We start from the raw sequence: 17,894 nt of genomic DNA, 5'->3' as shown, positions 1-17,894 counted from the left end.
CCAATCACTTTTAACTTGCCAAAGAACTCTGTCGTTTTGATATACATAGTTGAATCGGACAACCACTAGTTGACGTTGAGTGCAGAAAATTGTTTTTTTTCTGTAGTTTTGAGTGAATTGAAATGGACCTGGTCACCTGAATGACTTTTACAGCACCATAAAGTTGATACTTAACATAAGGAATTGCAACAATACCTCCCAAGGAATACTAAAGCGTGGAAAAATGTATATTCGGTCATTCTAATCTAACACTACACTGTACAGTAGGTAGAGAGTAGACCGACTTGTTTGTGTGTTACATCCGATGAATAATGATCTATGATTCAACGGGCTGCTATGACGTAACACGCACAGTATAGTACTACGTCATAGACGCAGTATTTTTTCCTGCGACAAACCAGGCCACAGGGACTAGACTACTAAATGCGAAAACATGCCTTGTTAATATTATCCTGTCATCGTCGTTGTTGTTGTGTGTAGTAAGGTTAGGCCTGTATTGAAAGATACAAGAAAGTTTGTAAGAGTTATATTGTGTTCTTGTCCTAAAAAATGAAGGAAGTTCCAAGCACAAACGGTGTCAAGTAAGTTTTTATGTTACCAAGTTTCTTCCTGTTATGGAACTGTTGTTGTAACATAAGGCTAAATTCTTTTTATTTACTGTAGTTCAGCTACTATTATTTTATCTTAGTCAGTTACATGAGCTTGTTTTAAACGTAAATAGGTTTAAATGTAGTTTTGAAAGTCTCCAATCGCAGAATCCGTTTTAATCCACAACTTTATCTGCAACTAACGTCCTAGTGGTGCCCTCCAAAAGCCTTTTATTAACTTAACGGTTCGACTTTTAACACCTGAAACAAGTATTTCGAAAAGTCTTTGATCTCTTACCAGTTACAGTTAGATCATTATGGTATTTGTAAATTTTAGCAGTGGAAGCAGCACATCATGTTTAGAGGAAGAAATTTTGGATCCATATTGCGACCCTGAAAACCCAGTTGTAGTAAAATGTGATCGGGTGGTCGACGCGCAAAAGAAGATTAAAGGTGGAGTAGTCCGGACACCATGCACGGTAAATGAAACTATGGGATAAGTGTCAAATGAAACAATATCCGATCTCAAGTTCTTAGTGGATGGATTTAATCTACCGTTTTCGACAATGTACTAACCAAGAAATAGTTAAACCAGTGGTTCTCAACCTTTTTTCTTTCGTGGCCCACTTTCATAGCAAAAAAATTCTGTGGCCCAGTAAATTTTTGAGATAGAAAGAAATCAACTATAAAATAGGTTCAGAGCAAAAAACAAAACAAAAACATTTCTTCTCAATTCCTCCCCAAGCCATTATTCTTGTAAAATTGAGTGTAGTGACACAAATGAAAGTAAATTCTTAAAAAAAACTTTCTATTTGGTTGGTCTGTGGCCCAATCAAAATGCTTCCATGGCCAACCAGTGGGCCATGGCCCACTGGTTGAGAACCACTGATTTAAACCATCACATAGACTTACGTTTGTATGTAAAGTTATCAACTGAGTCATCCAGCATGACGCAATGTATTAAAACCTTATGTATAAAATAAAAGAATGTAACGCTTTATTGAATTCAAGATGTTAAAACTGGAACAAAAATTCATTAAATATTTTGCTCTGCAGCGAACCAGGATGTCATCAAAACTGGGAATGGACCTCTACTTCAAAAAGGATTACATGCAGTTTACTGGCAGGTATGCCCATTTTAACGTTGTTTAAAGATTTAGTCAAAGGGGTACCGGAGTTCTATCAGCTGGCTGTAAATTACCACCTTTATGCGGGCCGCCAATCTTACACGATTTCCTGACGTGACCGCCAGCTACGTAGTAGTGATGACGCGTGTTTATTATTATGGTGACCCCCCGCCTACTTTTTTCGGCCAATCGCAAGTCGTGTTGCTGTCACGCCTACAAAGGACAGCGTAGTAAGGGAAATGCCATGAATAACTATATTTTTAGAATTACAGGGTTTAGAAAATTTGCGTATGTTATTCTGTCCACTCTAGCCCACTTCAGCATTAATGACAAAAAAGCATGGTTTTATCCGTAACTTGGCAATTTGGATTGATTTTATTGGATCTATGTTTATCTTTTCACATATTTGTGATCCATCATATACGTATTCTGTTAAGATAAACATAAATTCAATACGTATTCTGTATTTTAATAGTTTTACCTAAGGGTGGGTTTGCGATTTTTTCTCAGTAAGGATTGTATCATAAGAATATATGAAAACTTTAATGCTTTATTATCTGTAGTTTTAAGGACCGCGGTGCACTGTACACTCTTCTTAACCTGACTGACGAGCAAAAAGCTGGAGGTGTCATTACTACGTCAGCTGGCAACCACGCACAAGCGCTTGTTTACCAAGCATCCAAACTAAATGTGGCTGTCACTGTGGTCATGCCGGTTCAAGCTCCGATGGTCAAGGTGGGCAATAACATATTATGACACCCTTCCCATGGGTAATAATAACAAACGCAGAATTTCTCATTATCACCTACTAATCTTTGTTCTTTGTATATAGTTGTAAAACATAAATGGCTATAGCTTGTAGCCGGTATTGGGTTTGCTTAACGATAAAATTGTTGCTGAGGTAGAAAGTTTTAAGACTAACCAAACAAATTATGCGTTTATATGCCTAATATTTTAAATATAAGCTAAAAACCGTCATTTTTATTACTCAAATGAAAAAACTGATCCTTAAAAAGTTACATGATGATAATAATCGGATCGGTTTCAGGTTAACAGCTGCCGGGATTTAAACGGGGAAGTTATTTTGTATGGAGACCGCTTTGATGAAGCAAAAGCTTATGCAATGTCTTATGGCAAAAAACACAATCTACTTTATATTAACGGGTAAGTGCTATACATATTAAACGTAAAAAAATACTTCCCAATCGATAAATAAAAAGTGTGTTCTTTTTTATTAATGGCCTTAAATCCTGTATGGTTAAAGCTTAAAAACACCTCTTTGAAACCAAAACGTTTGTGGACTGTTTTTTGTAAGCATGTTAACAATTGTATTTTTCTAATCAAACGTGCTGGAAAATCTGTTTTGAGGGTGAAAAAAATATGGTATTGGTTAGTTAGAGCAGGGGTCGGCAACCTTTTTTGCACTGCGGACCGGTTTTGAAACTAAAATTTTATCGCGGACCGGTCTTCAAAAAACTACAAATATTTAGCAATAAAAACTCTTAAATTAGTTTATCATCCCCGGGATACATGGGCAAAATGTTTAACAGCATTTAACCTGAAAAATTATACGGCCCGGTAACGAACTCCTCGCGGACCGGTACCGGGCCGCGGACCGGCGGTTGCCGACCACTGAGTTAGAGGATTATGCAAATCATGTTTTATTAGCGATGTAGCTTTTTCTGTTCATTATTTTCGAAGTACGTGCTGTGTCGAGCTTACAACAAACACCACCAGTCCGAGGTTGCAACACCGAAAAAGACGTATTTTTTGTAATGTAGCCTATTTTTTACTGTGACAGGTATGATCACCCTGACATCCTTGCCGGGCAGGGCACCGTCGGTCTGGAAATCCTCGAGGATGTCCCGGATGTAGATTACATTGTTGTGCCGATTGGCGGAGGTGGGCTGGTCGGCGGAATAGCTGCTGCCGTGAAACATCTCAAACCAGGCGTAAAAATAGTGGCAAGTGAAAACTAGTAGCAAATGTGAGATATCCTGCGAAAAATGCCTAGTCTATTACTTCGAATATAAGAACTCATGTCTAAAAGGGCTTGATTTGAAATGGTGCATTCACTATTCCTGTGCCACAGTGAAAATTGACATCGTATAAAGGTTTATTGCGAAAAAAACTGTTAACTTGCCTATAAACAAATCCTTGAATTTCGGTTTTTGTGTCGAACTTTTAACTTGTATAAATTCGTAGCGCTACTTTCAAATATGAAACGTATATATATGGGCAAAAAATAAAGAAATCCAAAAGTTTTTCCTAATCATTACAGTAATATTTTAGAGCCATAACCATATACTGCGTTTGGTAGAAATGCTTTGGTTTTAATATGTATTTACGTTGTTTATATATTCAGCTATCTAGCCCTGCTGGACATTTTACAGCCCAGACCTGAATGATACTCTACTGAGGTTTCTTTCAAATGATTTTTGACATTCTATTTGCTTGTTTAGGGTGTAGAGTCAGAACGTTGTCCTTCGTGGAGCACTGCAAGAAATCATGGACGTCCTGTTTCATGTCCCATATCACGAGATGGGGCAAAGAACTCAATAGCGGACGGACTTAGTGTCATTGAGGTACAATAGAAGACATAACTCTTGTGTAATAACTTGTGTGTTGCTCAAGAAACAAACCTCGATACTTTCTAGTACTTTACGTAAAAAGAAAGCAGTTTGGTTTTCTGCCTGCTCTTTTCTACTCCTTTCTGAAATTTTAAAACCAAATGCTGCATGTTGACCGCCAAATTTTGTGTTTGCAGGTAGGACACAATGCCTTCGCTACAGCGAACCCTCTTATTGATCACATGGTTACTGTGACCGAGGATTACATCTCTTCCGCTATCATGCGGTTACTTGAGGTTGAAAAAGCTGTCGTGGAGGGCGCTGGTGCCGCCGGTTTGGCTGCGATTCTGGCCAATGCAGTTCCAGAATTGAAAGGAAAAAAGTAAGTCCAATAAAAAAATTAATACAGAAAATACCGGTTAATAAGGACTCAATTTGGCAAGCCTTTTTTCCCGATAGACCGAATTTTATGACAAAGCAAATTGCGCTTACCTTAACGTATTTTGTGCATCTAATCCTTGTCAAAGAAGTTCGTACCGGAAGTAGAACTACGCGATTTTTAAAAACGTCTGTTATCTCAAATCAGCTTTACTAAGCTCTGTGAAAATTCACCTCTAGCATTCCTTCACAGAGTTGCTTGTGTGCTTTGCGGTGGCAATATCGACATCACAGTGCTTGGTAGAGTGATTGACCGTGCTCTTATGATGGAAGGCAGATTGTGCAGGTTTACATGCACTATTAGTGACAGAGCTGGTGGTCTATCCCATCTGTTGTCCTTAATCGCCAACACGGGAGCAAGGTTAGTTTGTTGGTACGATTGTTCTTGAATTCTATGCACTCCAGAAACCAAAAAGTTTTTGTTGAACTATTGGTTCTGGTAGTTTATTTTCCCCTTTTCATACACTCAGAATTGCCAAACCTTTCCGACAAATTTCACAAAAAATACCAACCTCGGTATAGTTCCAAAAATTTCTGTAATGAACAAGAGACGATTATGAACCAAACTATTTTTTTTATAACGCCAGTCCCTGTACTTAATGTATTTGGCACTTGTAGATATCCCCATTGCAACCAACTTAATCGTTAAAATAAGTGTTGAATAAACTAACACATAAAACTTTTTGTGATAACTTTTCTTACCCACTTTCTTTCTGGGACAACAACTTGTTCACCCAGAAAACCAGATGCAGTTAAAATTTTTTACGCTTCAAAATAAGTTATCATCGCTACAAATTATTCCACATTTTTATTTACAGCATCAAAGACATTCTTCACGACAGAATGTCGCTGCCGGCGTTTGTCTTCAAGACGTGTGTGCGCTGTACCGTGGAAACACGTGATCTCGATCACGCTAAGTTGCTTCACCAGCGTCTAAGTGAGGAATACGGCGAAGAGCTTCACTGGAAAATTGATTAGCATTTTTCTTATGCTGCTTGGGTTTTACCCAAATTTCTTGTGTCTACTTGTTACCTCAAAGCTCATGTAATCAATGGCTTGTTTTTTTTTGTTTTCTGGTACTTAGGTTTTTAGTTCTTGCATCTTGCCTTTTTGTAAATTTTTACCCGCTCTTGCACTTGAAATCTTTTATTGTAGTATTCGTATGGGAATAAACTCGTTCGCACAGTTACATTATTTTCACAGCAGGTTTGCGAATTTTAGTGTCTTAGGTGATCTAGTTCACAATGTGCAGGAAATTTGAAAAAAGTATGTAAATATAGGTACTTTTGATAAGATGGTGTTAGGTCGACATATCTGTTAACTGACGTTGTATGACGTAAATTATTTAAGAATTATACATTATGAGCTACATTTTAAACTGTAGCTTAATAGTTATGAAATTTCAATTTTATTTTCGTAAGTTTGAGTAGAGTCTACTCACTCAGTAGACAGTTATTTCGTAGGACCGAGAAACATTCTTGACAACGAAATGTGCTGTTCAAAACATATATTCAAACAAGTACAAGTCACTGTCCTCTGTTAAAACTGAGTTGAAAGGTCATTTTTTATTTCGCGGTGACTTCAACACATAAGATATTTTAAGGTTTTTTAACACCTTAAAAAAACACTGTGTATAAATATATTAGTTCGATTTAGCGGCAGGCATTAATTTAATTTATGGTGTTTGGGTTCGGTTCTGCATGACGTAGTGCTTCAATCCTACAGAACAAAAAAATAACAAGGGGTAAAAATTACATCAAAAAATATTCAGTGTTTTCATATAGAAGTTTTTAACAAGGCAACAAATTTACATTAATTTAAAATTAAAAAAATAAACAAATCAACGTACAAAGAGATCAACCGTACCGGCAATCCTGCAGTGCTGGTATAAATTATTTAAAATTACATTGTTTTAAACATGGGATTTTGTGAGACAATTTATTATCACTATAGGCTGATTTCGACTGTTCAAGCGTTGCTAACCTGCTATGGCACTCTGGAACCCAGCGTTGTAATCACAAGCGACTTCTGATTGTCGGTGATTGCTTCTATGATCCAGGAAAACTCCCCGTAAGTTGGGCCCTCCAACAAGTGCACCATACAAAATATAGTGGTTTGGACGAACGCTGTGGTAAGTATTCCAATTGCAAGCGCCAGGTAATGGTGGACAAGAACTGCAAAATCGAGATTACTTGGATTGAAACTAAAAATGAGAAAACGAAACAAACGTATACCGAAGTGACAAGTTAAATATATCTGCACAGACGCAAACAGACATACAAAGACACACATTGACACATATAGATTCACAAAATTATATACTCTTACCTGGATCTGTGATGAACGCGACGAGGGTAATTTGTACCAAACCCTACAACATAGCTTTTTCCGCTATCACCCAACATTAAGTGGAGTTGCTTTTTCGCAAACTCGATATAAGCCGACTTCTTTGGCATTGGGGGATCCAGCATGGACGCAGCGAGACCAATCATCGCAGCGTTGGCTAAAACATATAAAAAGTTTGCCTTGCATAACCATTCATTTTCGATTTCACCAGCATAATGTAAAATAAAGCAACCGAAAACTGATCACTAAAAGATAGCACTACGCGAAATACCGAATGAGCCGGTCTCCCAGGCATTACCAAAAGGCAAGCTCTGCGGTGGGATTCGAACCCACGACAGGAGTCTTTGCGCTCTACCAACTGAGCTACAAACAGGCTCAGTGGAAAAAACGCCAAGAGTCAAATCACAAGCACCGTTGCCTGCCTTGTATGCTGCACATGTCAGCTTCGTAGTATGGGATCGCCAGTTCGACCATATCAGCTGAGATGACTATGTTCATACTGGGACCAGCCCTGAAGCGTCGTTGCAGATCAGCAATCATGGCATATCGATAAATCAAATTACACCATGCCTATTAAAGGTGTTATACCGCAAAAACTAAGGAAAATTAGTTCATCAAGTTTTTGTTACTAATCGCCTTCTCGTCAATTTTTGATTCACAAAACCGTTGCGCATATGTTCTGCCCCCTTTATTAAAACAAATTATTTGTATCATGGAATTTATACCAGTATAGCGGTTGGGAGCCCATTCGTTCGGCCACACAAGCCCCTGAGGTGTTTTGGGTACTGCAGTCATCATCCTTGTCATGTATCGCTCAATACCTGTCCTGTACACGGCTTCGCCAGTTATTTCGGCCAGAAGAACCTGTGCAATATAATATATAGGCTATTGTTTGAGTTGTTTCATACGAGGACATACAAAATTATTATTTTTTAAAATTCTGTACAGATTTCAAAGACTCCCATACAACTTGTCTTGTAAGATGTGCCATTACCCTGATGAAGGCGTCTTGTATGGCAGTTGTCGGCAACCGCCGGTCCGCGAGAAATTCGTTACAGGGTCGTATAATTTTCAGGTTAAATGCTTAACAAATTTTCCTCATGCAACCCGGGGATGATAAACTAATTTAAGCGTTGAAAGCCGGCCTGAGATAAAATTTCACTTTCAAAAACGGTCCGCAGTGCAAAAATGTTTGCCGGCCCCTGTTGCATGGGACGTCAAAACGTTGATTTTTTATGTTAAAAACTGCTGGAAGTGCAATACTCGTTTATCCCTTACTTCTTTTTTGTTTAAAACCATGAGAAATATGAATCACTTACAAGTATTTGCGGTAACGAATACAAATCACTTTTTAGAATTAACATACGATTTGAATTATAATGAAGCACGTATATCGACTTGTTCTTTACTAAATGATACTTTTTGATTACAATTGATATGTTTACCTTAGCTCCCACCAACTTATGGTCCCAAGAGAACTCGCCTGGGGTTTGATACCCAGCGCCAATACGCACGAAATTCTGTTTTGCGTCTTCCAAGTATTTTTTAATCTTAGTCGCTTTGTAGAGCCATGCCCCAGCCCATATAAGTTCATCTTCATAGCCACTGTGAGAGCGGTAGAACTCGGTCACTTCTGGTGTGGAAATATGGTAATGACCCCTGCAAAGAAACGTAACTTTCAAACACAGGTTTTGACATAGATATTTTTAAAAAATGGACGTTGATTTTTTGGGCCACAACCAATTCTGTAAAGGAATGAACAAGATGACGAAATTCTGTTTGTGGGTAAACACAAAAAAGAAAGAAGGTAAATAAAGTCAAATGTCATTACTGGCAAACAAAACCAGACCGGTTAATTAAATACGCAAAATCCGTTTACACGAATTTGGACATCTATTTTTTTCGTGTAGAGATTTTTCTTTTTTGATTGTTGTTTTAGTTAAAAAGAAAGTCATTGACTGTCACCAGGAACAAAGTTAAAAAAATAGAAGTTGGCAACGTTTTTCCTTTGTTTTTATTATCGTCTGGTATCTTATCCACTAACTCACTTTTTTAGGCAAATGCATTTGTTTCAAAACAGGAAAGTGCTTAATTCCCTTAATGTCTAACTTTTTTTCATCAGTTTGACCAACGACAGCACACAATTTTACGCACGTACCTGTATTTAGTGGCAAACTCATACAACTCTTTGGCGTGTCGGATCGCTTGAATCGCAATGCGTCGGTGTGTTCGACGTAGAAATATCGAAGCAGCTGCCAATGCTGCAGCAGTCTCCGCGGCAACTTCACTTCCCGGTAAAGTTTTGGTGATCGAGTAGATAGGACGAGCACCAGTCAACTGCTCCGGTCTTCCCCAAATTTCATGATCGTCCTCCCCGTTCCCGACCTGATTACGTCCGATATATAACCAATTATTACATATAGGTAGCATAGTACGCCAGACTTATGATATTTCTATATGAGTGTGCCGTGATCGCTGGTCTGCATCGACGCTTCAGGGCTGATCCCAGCTATTCATCCATGTCTTAACTGGATAGTGTTTATTTTAATAAACAAAAGACATGGAAGCCATAAAAAAAACTTCACACGCGATAATATCCGCTTTGGTAAAACAAAATCAGTTTTAACGATATATGAAAAACACATTTATATTTTCCTAATACTCGGCGTTACCTGTTCCTTATTCAAACAGAATCTACTGTTTCAAACGTAAAGGCATAAACATAAGTTTGTCAGTTTTTAAGCCAATCTGTAGATGGTTTTCGTCTTTTGTGGAACTAACACCACACAAAGTTTTTTTTCCAGAACAAATGGATTCTACTGTATCGGTTTTTGATTGTAATAAATCAGTCATTAAAATGGTCCGTGTTTAAGCTAACAATAAGAACAAACTTCTGCTCAAAGAAACTAGAAATCAGTAACATACTGTAAACTTTGTCAACTGACAACTACAAAACCGTTACGAACAACATAGTTAGTACTATAATGTAGAAATTCATTTGTTTAACGTTGGTGTCATATGAAATGTATGTCTCCCATCATGCAATATGCGTTTAGGACAACAAGCTTTCATTAAATTTGTTCTCAAATTCTTACCTGGGTGACTAGTTCAAACTTAGACACGTGGGCACGCATAAGATAGTTGACTGGCCACTTGATGCCACCCAAGAGTCGTGTAAGAACCCCGGCGTCGGCATAGGCTTTTCTGAACAGGTTTCCACCCCATGAGAGCATGGTCACAGAAAAAGCCATCGGGAAGGTAAATTTCACATGATCTCCAGCTGTGTGGCAAAACAGAGTTGTTGTCTTTCCAGCAATGTAATTTCCAGCGGTAAACAAAATTGTGAAGTAATGATAACATAAAATCACTAATACTAATGTTGAAAGGACGTTTAAAATGTTTATCATTACGTATGTTTGTTTGATAGCGCTCCTAAACTATGTAACATCAGACATTAATTTGATTACAACCACCATTTCGGGTGTACTATACCTTTAAGTGTCACAAAAAAACTGATTTCCACTTTTCAATTCAATGTTTTTATAATTGCTAAATTTGTAGTCTTAGGCGGCGGGTCGAGAAGAAGATACGTGGCGTTTATAGTGAAGATTAGGCAAAAATAATTTATTTATATGTTTAGGGCGGAAAGCGGTAAATATTCTTTCAATAATCATGGAACAGCCAAAAAGGCAAGAGACCTAATTACTATCAGAGTAACGTCTATGTACAAGTTTTTTTTCTTTAATTAACAAGTCTTTTACCGTCAAACCATCCACCGCTTAAGTCAGCACCAATTGAACATCCATCCTTTAACGTTGAATCTCCCCTCCATGGTATTCTATTATAATTGGGTGGAAGTGGACCTGCTCTCTGCGCCTCATAGAAAAGAATCGATTTGTGAAGTACTTCGTTGTAATCGTATGTTGTCTTGTCTGCAAGACAAAATTTGCAAACTAAAAAATGTCTTTCGTGTTTTGGCCTGTGAACTTTTCATCCATTTAAATTGATCTATGAAGGTAAGTGTTCTATACAGCCACTAAATTAAACAATGTGCCTAAATGTAGGAATTTGCCGTTAAGACGATTTGTCATTAAAGAAGTTTTATCTTATTTAGACAACCAAACATTTCCTTGGCCTAAAACTAAATTTCCACCTTTTGATTTTTTCCACCGCGGTCTTGTTTGTCGCGGTTGTCTCGGTAGACGACCGTCGGGGGCGCTAGAGCGACACCTTTGGTCATGAGTTGGATTAGATGTGGTTCCAGTAACAGGTGCCAGGGTGACTGAAGATGAAGTTGCGGAAGGCTGTTCGCTTGTACTAGCTTAAAACGACAATAAACTTTAAAACGAATATGAACGATAGTGTCGTGCATCGAAATCAGAGTTGTAAATCAGGTCGGGTCTGGGCTTGATATTCAATTAGAAACGGATTTGATTCAGGCCTGGCTTTCCATGCGACATCATTTTTTCCCTATTTCCACCAACGTTTACGCCTAATTCGAGCTTTTTTTGTTACTTTTTAAATCAGATTTGGGGTTGTACTTTGGGGTTTGGGCCTAGTTTGGCCCCAATTAGACCGCTTACAACTTTAGTCGAAAAAAATGTCTTCTCGGTTACAATATACGGATTAAAACGTTATGACTGGATATTGGTTCTAAACTGTTGAAAATGTCAATACCCATAGGCAGTGTTTTTTTAAGGTGTTTTGTTTCTCCAGCGGTTTCCCAAAATTTGGATTTGGCTATTTTTTGGTATTTAAATGAAACACTTGCGGTCTCTTAAAACTACTTAGCGGTCACCCAAACCAAACCTTAAAAAAACCCTGCCCATAGGGTAGATTTTCTCATGAAGTAACTTTTGTGATATACCTTGTGACGAGCTCTCATCTATCCCTGCTTCCGCTTCGGCGGGCGCAGGTGGAACAGATAGGAAGGATTCCTCGTTAAAAAGCAACACAGGATCACCGTGGAGTATTTGCGTGGAGCAGAGATAAACTTTGCCTACAGGACATATAGTTTTACTTAGCCAATACTTAAAATAGCATAGTAATTTTAAATCTATCTGATCTAAATTAAATAAACCCCATATTTTTACAAGGATTTGTTAACAAAATGTAATTGACGAAATCATAATGTTTACATCTTACCTTGTGGATTAACATCGGATCTGGTTCGCAACTCAGCAATAAAGTTAATGTTCAGTTCTCCCTTGTGTAGTTGTGGGTTCCACTGCATGGGACCGAACATCCACACATGACCGTTCTCTTCAACGCCCGCCTGCACAACGTTCCACATCTGCAAACGAAACACTTCATCAAAAAAACAGCTTTTACAATATGTACACAAGTTATCGTTTTTCGATGATAACTGTAACTTTTGAGCAAAAAATTGCTTTGAAAAGAAGACTTTTTATTATAGCTATACCGGTTTGTGATGCATCGGAAGTGTCTCTAAAATATCAAATGGATGGCGACATTCCAGTGTTTGAAAACTGTTTGGGGGGTTAGTGGGGGGCATGCTTGGATATTTTCCAACGTGCTAAAGTATGCACTTTTTTTGGTTAGACTTTTGTGTTTTTGGTATAGTTCTAGAATCCATACTTTCGGCAATTGTAACATAGGCTAATTAAAAAGAAGATTTTGGCGTGCGAGATTAAAGACTTCGGCCGGTCGAATCCGTCTCTCGTGTTGTGCTTTAAATACCTTTGGTGTACGTTAAACAAGTTAGTAATTGCAAGTGTGGATAATTTCAAGGACTTTGTGAGCAAACCTATGTTACGTTTAAACCAGGGGTGTGCAACCTGCGGGCTGCGGGCCTAATGTGGCCCTTGATTAAAGGTTGTGCGGCCCGCTGAGACGCTTGGATTTAAAATGTACTGGCAAACGAGTCCAACTTTTATATATTTTTTAGCAGAATAATGCGCTGGATGCTATTTTTCTGCGACCTGGCAATACTCGGCTAGATTCAAATGCGAATTTTACTTGCAGTTAAGCATATTTTGTCAACAGCAAAGTAAAATCACCTTGTGTCATACCCATGTGCGGTCCGCGCTCTAATTTTGACAATTGGATTTGGCCCCACAGTGACAAAGGTTGCACACCCCTGGTTTAAACCTTTCGTAATTAGTAAAACGCGCTCTTCAAAAAAAAATGTAATGATACAAATTAACTCACGACCTCTCCGCTTACCTTAATACTTTCTATTGGCATTTGATAAACAACAATCACCAACCAATCGTCAATCGTCTCGCTGACTTGAACAATCGCATTACCGCTGAAATACGGTTTCTCCTTGTCAATCCAACCCGGTTGCGTCCGATAGCCATCAGGTCCTTGCTCTGCAACCACGAAAAACAGCGTTTCAAGGATAGGCTATACAGTAAACAAATAGTTTGGACTTTAAGATATATTGTAGGTCATATCTGTACAGTCTGGCAATGCACGTTTTGGTACTGGAGAGGTGAAACATATTGCTGTGAATTAGCTGTTTTTGTTACACTTATGTACAAATTCCGTTTAATTTTATCGCATTACTCCAATATCTAGGACTTTATGCAAAAAGCTTCCATTACTCAGCATCTCAAAAATTTGACATGAATGGACGTCACCCGTTTTTGCTCAAAACTTACTTCTGCACTGTCTGTTTTCCACAATAAACTGTCGCTCTGTGACTCCAAGTGCAGTTGTTTCAGCAGCAGTTGTGACCAAAGTGGACTGTGTTGTCGGGCTTGTACCAGCGCTCGACACAACGCTGCTTAAGTTTTCTTGTGTAGTTGGTTGCACTGTGGAAACTATATCGGTGGAAGGAGAGAGCTTAGAACTTGGTGTGGTTTCTTCACTTGACCCCTCCTGTGGCTCCACAGCGACACCTGTCGTTGAAGATATGGATGCGGGTGGTGTAGTTGTCGATTCAACAGTTGTTGTTTGTGTTGTTTCAGCTGTAGTTTGTATTGTTGTGGTTGTTGTTGCTTCTGTAGTTGTTGTAGCTCGAGGAGGTGTTGCGGAGTAGGAAGAAAATGTGTGCAGATGACCAAGGGTGGTTTTTGGAAAGCAGTTGGCGTCGGCGATGCGACGGTTGTACAATCCCGCGTAACCTGCAAATTTACAGACACAACATTTGTACATAACATAAACAAAATAAACAGAAACTAAATAAGTGTGGCAAAGATATCAATGTTTTAGTTGTCTTACTGACAGGTTTTTTTTCTTTGACAACTAAACCGATAAGATTGTCTCATCTGCCACGCAACTATAATTTCTCATGTTGTGACTCATCACACCAACGCCAAGTTCGATACAACCACCATTATTATAGTTTTATTAGCTTCATTTAGTCATACACACATATCTAGCAATACAAAAATATGAGCAATAAAATCATTTATTTTTCGTGTGTATATAGCCAATTAAGTGTTCGTTAGCTTGTGATCGAACTCTAAATTATAACGTGTGAACGAGTGTACAGCTGATGCGTATAACATTGGGAATTGTTAGGGTTTCTTTATATGTTATAAAAAAGGATAGAAGGACATTTGAAGTTTATGGCAAGTTTTCGAAATGGTGTCATTGAACAATTTACAACCATTTTCCAATATTGACTTCCTACCCTTTTCTGGAATTGGTCCCTGCACATGATCGACAACAAAAAGCGCCTTGATGTTGGCGTCTGTGTTGTTCTGGTTAAACGGAGCGTTGTTCAAAGTAAAAGCATCCCGTTTTGGTGAAATGCCAGCAAGTTCTGCCGTCCAACTCTTCAGTTTTGCAGTCTGTTAAATTTGTGTTATTTCATAAATGTTAATTCGTATTCTATAGACCTTATATACAAAAGCACTTTGTGTGAGTATAGGGCATAGGCTAGATAGGGCAAGATCGCAATAAATGTTAATCAGTAGTGCGCCAAAAAAGTACATAAGCTTAGTTTGTTTAGTGTGTTGGTAACATAACAAAAAGTTTGGCTGCATTAAATTGACTTATAATGCAGAAACATTTCTGACCTGTCCCAGTGGACCATTAAATGCAATGACCACAGACCAGCCTTCTCGAAAATCTGACTCCATTTCACCAAACTCGATCAAGCCGGCAAAACCTGTCGGCCATTTGTCGACGATTATTATCCTCCCATCTTCGTGGTCAGGTCTCGGACACTCAGCTTCTGCATGAAGTAGATTTGAATTTAGGTGACAACTCTTCATGGTTTAAGCAGTAACAAGATTTAATCTTAAATACTTGAAAAGACTTATACAAAAGGCATTTGACCAACTTTAAGTGCAATTTTATTGCATTTTTGCCCCAAACCAAATATAAGTATATAATTGCTGAATTTTAGTTAATTTCTCAAATGTCTAAGTTTTAACATGTCTAATAAACATACCCATTCAGCTTAGTTTTCAAACTATAACTTATAAGTGTTCTTTAAAGTGGAATTCTTATTTATGTGAATAATCAATATTGCGTGGGTAAATCATCAGTTTAAATTAAATTTCTCCTAAACTAAACTTTCTACTTGCAAAAAAGTGCAACCCTAACCCGAAATGAATGGCTTATCCAAAAAGTTTAACTCCAACGCAATTGAGCAAAAAATTCCAATGTCCAAGCATGTGCAGTGGAGTAAATAAACTCTTAAACTCTTACTTGTACATTTTGGGTTAACGCCTTCCCAGACACATATACCACCAACACAGGTGCAGGTTCGGTCCACTGTGGTTTTTGTGAAACCTGAAAGACATGTTAATGTGCAGACGGAACCCGATCTACTCCCGCTGGTGCATCTTCGTATCATGCCATTGCGTGGAGGAGTAAGAAGTCCACATTTTCCCACTTGAACTAAAATGAATCAGAAATGTCACAGTTTGTGAATTGTCCAAATTCTATTATTTCTAAACAAGCTTTTAAAGCTGGCATTTGCCAAAACATTTTTCATTGTCTTCCACATATGTTTTAAATGTTATCGTCTTGGATAAATTTGTCCTAAGTGCGTCGCTAAATTTGCATACAGTCGAAGACGCAGCGCTGCAGAGAACATGTGATAAAATTTTGCTTTTTGTTTTGCCCGCGGCAAAGATGTGCTGGCCTTTGGGAACAATTTCCGAAATCTTTGACAAATTACGACATAGTAATGTTACACATCTACGATTCCGTCTGGCCTGTTATTTTCGCTTTATAGACTCTTATTTAATGTAATTTGTGTGTTAAGTTAGCCTATTCTAGTTGTACTAAATAGCCTAATCCACATGCCCAATTTAACAGTACTGTACACTAACAGTACTATACACTAATTTTTATAATAAATAATTTTCGATTAGTTCCGTGAATTATATGTTGTCTAAACAAATAAAATTTAACTGATTACTGCATTGCTGCTGGAGTTATTAAACTAGCTATTCCGTTTATTATTATTCCATTTTTTAGTGCAGTTGTTGTACCTGAAACTAAAATTAAGTGGGGTTGTTGTGATAATACAAACACGATGTTGAACATTTACTTAGTTGACAAACTCACAGAATTGTCCACTTCCCTGCTTTGTCAATGTTATCAATAAAACAATCAAAGTCAGCACTTTAGATCTCATAATCCAAGTAGTTCTTTCCGTTTTCTTCTGTACAGAACTGGCAGATAAGTCGTGCTGTCTTTCTTGAACAAAAAATCAAATGGTTTGTGGCACATTCGTTGTATCGGCCTGGTTTGCTTGGGGCGATTTTGATCACTATTTACGATAATCAGTGATGTAAAGTGTGTCGTGTCTTGTATTGGATAAACTGGTCGTCATTACTGCCCCAATGCGTCAGTGTAATTCGGCTTTGAGTTTACCGAAATCACTAGGTATCGCTTAATTGGTTGTTAAAATATGTAACTGGTTAAAAACGTCGCCAATCTGTCTGGGGGCATGTTAAGTTTTATCACATTAAAGCAGTGATTCTCAAACTGTGTGCCGCGGCACACTAGTGTGCCGTGAGAGATTTCCAAGTGTGCCGCAAAATATTCCCTATCTTGAAGTACAAAAATTTCCTGGTGTTTTAGAACTTCATGACGAAATACCGGTGTGTTGATAACGCTATAAAGCTCATATTTTAGTTATTAGTAATGAAAAGCATCCTTATCCACCACAATAAAGTTGGAAATTGAAATTCTTTGAACAACTTTTGTTATGCTGTTTACCTGCGAAGTGTGCCGCGGAAGAAAATTTTTGTTCTTGAATGTGCCGCATGCTTAAAAAGTTTGAGAACCACTGCATTAAAGTAACCATCGGCTATTTATTGTCTCTGGATAAAAAAATCTCTGGATTACGAACCCCAGGATTGAAATGCTTATGGCCAAACTTATTCTAATGCGTCAATTTAAAAAGTCCACCTGTTACAAAATTTAAAAATAGGATGGTATTAATTATTTCTGGCAAGACGAATATTTATCGAAGCAATTGTGCAATTAACCAACTTTTTAGTACCTTTGTTATGACGATGTTTGGTTTTATATCCAACAAACGATAAAGTGCTGGAATTTGGTGTCATCAAATATATGGCTCGAATTATGTCAAAAACTTAACATCTTAAAAGATAAAATTACGACAAAAATGCGGTCTAGTGCAAAGTCAGGCGCGCATGTAACCTGTTTTGTTAAAACCGAAGCCCAAACGTGGCCCGATGTACAATTATGTTGTGAACATTGAGTTTCGAAGAAGAGATCGTTCGATAATATAGGCGTCGATGCCAGATGCCATGGTGCTTGGCTGATACTTAAGCGATACCAGGCTAAATACACTAAAACGCTGCTGTTTTTACAACATTTTGGGCGAAAAGTCGCCCCACAATATGGAATTATCTTCTGTCGACTTA

General features: G+C 38.0%; 2 protein-coding genes across 3 annotated transcripts; one reads left to right on the top strand and one right to left on the bottom strand.

Moving 5' to 3' along the window:
- The first annotated feature begins 425 nt into the window (after positions 1–425).
- LOC145230205 (L-threonine ammonia-lyase-like) lies at positions 426–5,911 on the top strand. Its single transcript, XM_080095593.1, has 10 exons — positions 426–581; positions 925–1,066; positions 1,644–1,714; positions 2,278–2,449; positions 2,763–2,878; positions 3,516–3,678; positions 4,177–4,299; positions 4,482–4,666; positions 4,916–5,083; positions 5,541–5,911. Exons 1-10 carry the CDS (start codon positions 550–552, stop codon positions 5,698–5,700), a joined length of 1,332 nt encoding a protein of 443 aa, XP_079951719.1. The 5' UTR covers positions 426–549; the 3' UTR covers positions 5,701–5,911.
- A 361-nt stretch (positions 5,912–6,272) lies between these two features.
- On the bottom strand, positions 6,273–16,721 carry LOC145230189 (uncharacterized). 2 transcript variants are annotated; one of them, XM_080095578.1, is made up of 17 exons: positions 16,564–16,721; positions 15,697–15,888; positions 15,060–15,217; positions 14,672–14,831; positions 13,695–14,159; positions 13,255–13,403; positions 12,214–12,361; positions 11,936–12,067; positions 11,222–11,389; positions 10,830–11,000; positions 10,164–10,348; positions 9,227–9,453; positions 8,514–8,727; positions 7,794–7,932; positions 7,051–7,225; positions 6,706–6,896; positions 6,273–6,441 (listed from the first exon to the last, which is right to left on the bottom strand). In XM_080095578.1, the coding sequence occupies exons 1-17, from the start codon at positions 16,631–16,633 to the stop codon at positions 6,398–6,400; spliced, it is 2,988 nt and encodes a 995-aa protein (XP_079951704.1). In that variant the 5' UTR covers positions 16,634–16,721; the 3' UTR covers positions 6,273–6,397. The 2 variants fall into 2 exon arrangements, with proteins under 2 accessions (XP_079951704.1, XP_079951711.1); XM_080095585.1 differs by lacking the exon at positions 11,222–11,389.
- Between the last annotated feature and the right edge of the window lie 1,173 nt (positions 16,722–17,894).

Source organism: Phallusia mammillata, chromosome 1, assembly GCF_965637545.1.
Source record: "Phallusia mammillata chromosome 1, kaPhaMamm4.hap1.1, whole genome shotgun sequence".
Lineage (NCBI taxonomy): Eukaryota > Metazoa > Chordata > Ascidiacea > Phlebobranchia > Ascidiidae > Phallusia > Phallusia mammillata.
This window is presented reverse-complemented; position numbering and strand designations above follow the sequence as displayed.